At 45.8% G+C, this 5,812-nt stretch overlaps 1 protein-coding gene across 1 annotated transcript; it reads left to right on the top strand.

Moving 5' to 3' along the window:
- The first annotated feature begins 764 nt into the window (after positions 1-764).
- Positions 765-1,347, top strand: LOC117213008. The gene is made up of 2 exons (XM_033458217.1): positions 765-802; positions 881-1,347. The coding sequence occupies exon 2, from the start codon at positions 911-913 to the stop codon at positions 1,292-1,294; it is 384 nt and encodes a 127-aa protein (XP_033314108.1). The 5' UTR covers positions 765-802; positions 881-910; the 3' UTR covers positions 1,295-1,347.
- Positions 1,348-5,812: the final 4,465 nt, after the last annotated feature.

Genomic DNA, 5,812 nt, shown 5'->3' on the forward strand with positions numbered 1-5,812 from the left:
AATTAAGACCCCGAAACGCAAAATACTATACAAAATTTCTAAACGCAGTGACGAGCGCAATAACGAACGTAGTAATAAATTAATAATGGGCCGTAATAACAAACGATCACAAGAATTATGAACAAACTAATGAGCGAAGAATAATGAGCCGTAAGGAATGAACACTATAAAAAATGAACGAACGCAAATTATAAGAAGAATGGACACTATAATAATGAACAAAGAATAATGAACCGTAATAAGAATGTTCACCAGAATAATAATGAGCGCTGCGCTATGTTGCTACGCTTATTTATAATGCCATCCCCCACGGGGTGGTGGTCCATTGGGGGTACGCTTCCGTGGGAATCGGGATGTTGCAGTTTGGGCTTCTTGGAATCGTACGTGACAAAATGCAAATTCCATATTTCGACTTAGTTTTTATCAGTCCTGTGTTCCGCTGAGCTAGCGTCTAGGAGATTTGAAGCATTCCACGCTGATCTAATCCTTTCCACGAGAAACTTCCACGTGCTGTACCGTGGGAATTACCGGTGTTCTTCGGCGCGTGGAAGGGCTGATGGCTGCAGCATCATTATCATTTCAATGTTTACTGGGTAAACACGCGCAGCTCCGCTGCTCTCCCATAACAAGGACCTCCTCCTTCGAGTTGTTTTGCGTAAGTTTGGATGTTTGCATATTAAGGTTGTTTTTGTGATTTTGATTGTTTTTTCCTTTTTTGCTATTTCCCTAGGCTTCGGTGATCGACGTTCGAACAATGTTTGCGGAGTCGTTTCCATCAGAGGTTCCTTTCCAGACTTCCCTGGTACGTATTTAGTCTTGTTTTTAGTCCGCTTGATTCGTCCTGTTTCGTTTTATTTAAAATATACCGTGTTGTTCTCAGCTCAAGCGAAAGAGGGATTCCGAAGAACCCATGGGCGACTCGGGAGGACCAATCAAACGCATGCGGCCCTGTGATAAACCACGAGTATCAGAGTGGTTGGAGGAACTATTCAACATTGGTGCCGAGGCCGTGTCGAAATTGGGCTTTGACGATTTGGTTACTTTCGACGAGAATTTCTTCGATGCAGAGACCGTCGTATTGGAGAGGGAACCCCCTCTGGTTGAAATCGTTGATACCGATCGTTGCGTGAAAGTTCGTTTTGCGAATGAAATTCCCGAAGAGGTTTTGGAGGCACATCTTCGTCACCATGCTTCTGGGAGAAAGGGAATTTCCCCTGTTGTGCGCTATTGGTGTATGCGTGAGTTCAGCGAACTTTATCCCGGAGCTCCTTGCTTCGATTTTGATTTAGTGTAGCTGCTTCAATTTCGTTGGTTCGCTGTTTGATGTTCCTTATTATTATTAATTTTTTGATGTATTTTGTTTTGTGTTCAATATATATATATATATATATATATATATATATATATATATATATATATATATGTCGGGTCAGGATTGGAATTTTGGGCGCGCGACGACTCTTCATGTGGACTAGCCATCGTTTCACAAAGCCGAGATTTTATTTACACGTATATACAGGTCTATCACTAAGCTTAACAAATAATAAGTACAACAAATAATAAGTCTAACAAACACTAAGCCTAATGAATAATACGATCTACGAATAATTAAATTAAATAATACTATTAGCAATGTTTGAGTTCAAACGAATCCACGGTCACCGGGATAACTCCTTACTAAGCGAAACTAACTTAGACGCAAATGCGATCGTCGAAAATGCTCGATGTATCACTCTCCAAGGCAATCGCAAGAATCCCAGCCTCGTGGAGATTTTTCTCCCTGTACGATTGCATTTTGTTTTCTATCCCCGTTTGGAAGCATCGAGAAGGTTCCAAACGCCGTTGCTAGGCACACTCGTTGGAAGCATCGAGAAAGTTCCAAACGCCGTTGCTAGGCAGTTTCCGCCTGGAGTTTTGATTACTAAATACAATGTATGTCCCATTGCATCGGCACCTCCGAGACAACATCACACGTGGCTCGGCCCGCTCTCGAGGCCGCATGCCGCCACAACCACATTTCTCGGAAAACACATACAACCACTCCAGACCTCCGTTAGATAAAACATCCATCCCGTGACCGTGACTACGTTCAGCGACCGATTGTCACCTCGAACCCAATCTCGCTTATTACAAATCTTAAACAATTACAACTATAATAAAATCTAGGCTAAGGTACTAGAGGATGTTCCCAAAATTTCCAAGGAAGGGCTTCGGCTTCCCTTTCATCTCCGACACGGCCATCCTGACTATCACACGTCCTCGGGTGTACCTTCGTCAACAAAACAAAAGGAAACAAGATTAGTGTCATTGTGATTAGCATTCAAAGTGCCAGTTGCATTCTGCGTGCTTTCAGTCGGGTCGTAATGACATGACGGACCATTCTCGATTTCACACCCAAATGGGTCTCATCCTTCGAATCGCAAATACTCTCAAAGTTCGTTACATAACCAGCTTCGTAACACGATCGCTGTCAACACTAGACCGCCTCCAGCCTCGTGACATTGTCACTGTCGGTACTAGACCAGCTCCAGCTTCGTGACATCGTCGCTGTCGGTACTAGACCAGCTCCAAATCCGTGACATTGTCGCTGTCGGTACTAGACCAGCTCCAACCTCGTGGCATTGTCGCTATCGGTACTAAACCAGCTCCAACCTCGTGGCATTGTCGCTGTCGGTACTAAACCGGCTCCCAGCTTCGTGACATCGTCGCTGTCGGTACTAAACCGGCTCCCAGCTTCGTGACATCGTCGCTGTCGGTACTAAACCGGCTCCCAGCTTCGTGACATCGTCGCTGTCGGTACTAAACCGGCTCCCAGCTTCGTGACATCGTCGCTGTCGGTACTAAACCGGCTCCCAGCTTCGTGACATCGTCGCTGTCGGTACTAAACCGGCTCCCAGCTCCGTGGCATCGTCGCTGTCGGTACTAAACCGGCTCCCAGCTTCGTGACATCGTCACTCCCAGTGCCTGACCGCACTGAACTCCGTCCCATGGCCGCACCTGGGCTCATATAATTCTACGATCCTCTGGGATCGGGGCACTCACATCGCCATGGTCACTGTTCTCGTCATCACAACAGACATCCAACTCCGCAGGAATGCGACTATCCGGCATTTTCCTTAACCTGTCATGACTGTACTTGTATGACCTTTTCCCATCCAGTGTTTTCAAGGTATATCGGTCTCCTCCCAGGACCTCCGATATCACAAACGGACCCCTGAATTTTGGATCCAATTTTGTCTGGTTCCTTTCTTCATTTTGGCGTAGTACCAACTCACCAGGATTAAACCTAACTACTTTAGCTTTGGTTTTATCGAATCTCTCTTTGTCATACCTAGCACTAGTTTCCATCTCTTTTATTGCCTGTTGTCTTACACTAGAGATATCTATTTCTTTTTCCTCGATGTTATCAGGTAGTAATAAGTCATACGGTCTTGCTGCTCTACCAATCAATAACTCTAAAGGACTCGATTTGGTTACGCGGTTGATGGTGCAATTCAAAGCCAATTGCATCTCCCCGATCGCGTCTTGCCATGAACGCCCGGTCGTTTCTACCGTTGTGAACATATTTTTTAACGTGCTCATAACACGTTCTACTTGCCCATTGGCCCTACTTGCACCGGTCGCGATCAAATGAACTTTGATTTGTTTGCTTGCACAGAATTCTTGAAATTCCCGGCCCGTAAAACATCTACCCTGATCTGCTATTATCCGACAGGGACTACCGAACAAAAACACGGCGGACTTAAGTGCCTGGATAACGCTGAGCGAATCCAATTTGCGTGTGTGATATAAGTGCACGAATTTCGTAAAGGCATCGATCAAGACGACGACATACTCTTTCGAGTCATTCTTGCCACTCAGCTTGCCCGTTATGTCCATATGCACCGTATGCCACGGTGACGTTGGGATCGATTAGCCGTATTTCCAACTGGCCCGTACTGACGCGAGTACGCGGGAAACCCGTAATGAATGATTCTTTAAATTTTTCGAGAACAGAGATTAATCGATCTTTATAGTTACTGATCACATCAGTGTCAACCTCGTTAATGTTGACCGCATCTTCCGCGACTTTACCACAAGCGTTAACGACCTTTGTTTTACAAATAACAAGGCTATCTTGCGCGATATTTACGTCGAATCCCTGGCTCAAAATCTCGCGACCAATCATGATGTCGTATTTTAGGTAATCGTCAGCAAGGACATGAAAAACTATCTCCAATGTAAGATCGTTAATACGAACAGTGGACAAAATCTGAAGTGTACTCTTAACACAAGTATTCCCGATCCCCCGCATCACTACCACATCGGTTATTCTTTTACCCGAAAATTTCGAGGCTAGGGACTCTTTGATTAACGAACACTCGGCCCCAGAATCAAAGTAAAATGGATACGACTCACCCAGATGGCTTAATCTACCAGCCGGAGCTTCTACTACACAGGAGTCGATCCGGCGTTCGTCAATGGAATCGTAGTTTCTTTTCCGCGATGATGGGCAATTAGGCGCGATATGTCCCTCCTCGTGGCATTTGAAGCAGGTCACCTTCGACGATGCGGCTGGTCGTTTTTCCTTCGGGTTTCGTATATCCAGCTCCTTCCCCGTTTGTGTTTGCAGGCGACACTCCGTTCTCCTATGCCCGTGAGCACCACAGCGGTAGCACTTAATCCGAGGAACTGATAGCCTGCTGCGTTTAGCTTCAGGTTCCGTTAGTGAATTTCTTGGCGAAAATGTCGGCTGATCGTTGTAAGGGAGAATCCTCATTTCATCATGAAATTGGTCCTCCGACCTGATATTATTCGCGAGCGTTAGTCGCCGAAAGCGTCGATCTTGTGAACTCAGCATATAAAGGGCGAGGGCATTGATCACTTCGGGCATCGTTAGATCTTGCAACTTCATCTGCAGCATGGAGCGGAGGCGACTACCGTACGCTCCCGGAGATTCAGTCTCCGACGGTCGTTCTCTGGATATCCTTATTAACGCCGAAGCGGCTGTCTCTCTGCCACCAAAACGCGAAAGAAATTGTTACTTGAACGTTGGCCAGGTAAGCTTTCCACCGCGTACCATTTGTGAAAGCCAATGCGCAGCAGAACCCCTTAGGGCGCGATTTAGAGCGGAAAGTAACGCACTCTCTTGCATCGGGTGGTCTTTCAAAATCAGATCAGCATGAGAGCACCACGCGGATGGATCAGCGCCCGCGCCTTCGGGGTCAAAACGTGGTAACGTTGCATCCTTAGATTCCGTACTCGGTCGTTGCTCCCCCGCTTTGTGCGCTAGCGTCTGAATTAACTCGCGCACAAGGTCCATTTGCTCTTGTAGCACTTTAAACGGTACTGATCCCACTTCTGATGTCGGGTCAGGATTGGAATTTTGGGCGCGCGACGACTCTTCATGTGGACTAGCCATCGTTTCACAAAGCCGAGATTTTATTTACACGTATATACAGGTCTATCACTAAGCTTAACAAATAATAAGTACAACTAATAATAAGTCTAACAAACACTAAGCCTAATGAATAATACGATCGACGAATAATTAAATTAAATAATACTATTAGCAATGTTTGAGTTCAAACGAATCCACGGTCACCGGGATAACTCCTTACTAAGCGAAACTAACTTAGACGCAAATGCGATCGTCGAAAATGCTCGATGTATCACTCTCCAAGGCAATCGCAAGAATCCCAGCCTCGTGGAGATTTTTCTCCCTGTACGATTGCATTTTGTTTTCTATACCCGTTTGGAAGCATCGAGAAGGTTCCAAACGCCGTTGCTAGGCACACTCGTTGGAAGCATCGAGAAAGTTCCAAACGCCGTT

Source organism: Bombus bifarius, unplaced genomic scaffold, assembly GCF_011952205.1.
Source record: "Bombus bifarius isolate JDL3187 unplaced genomic scaffold, Bbif_JDL3187 scf7180000008446_frag, whole genome shotgun sequence".
In the NCBI taxonomy this organism is placed as follows: domain Eukaryota; kingdom Metazoa; phylum Arthropoda; class Insecta; order Hymenoptera; family Apidae; genus Bombus; species Bombus bifarius.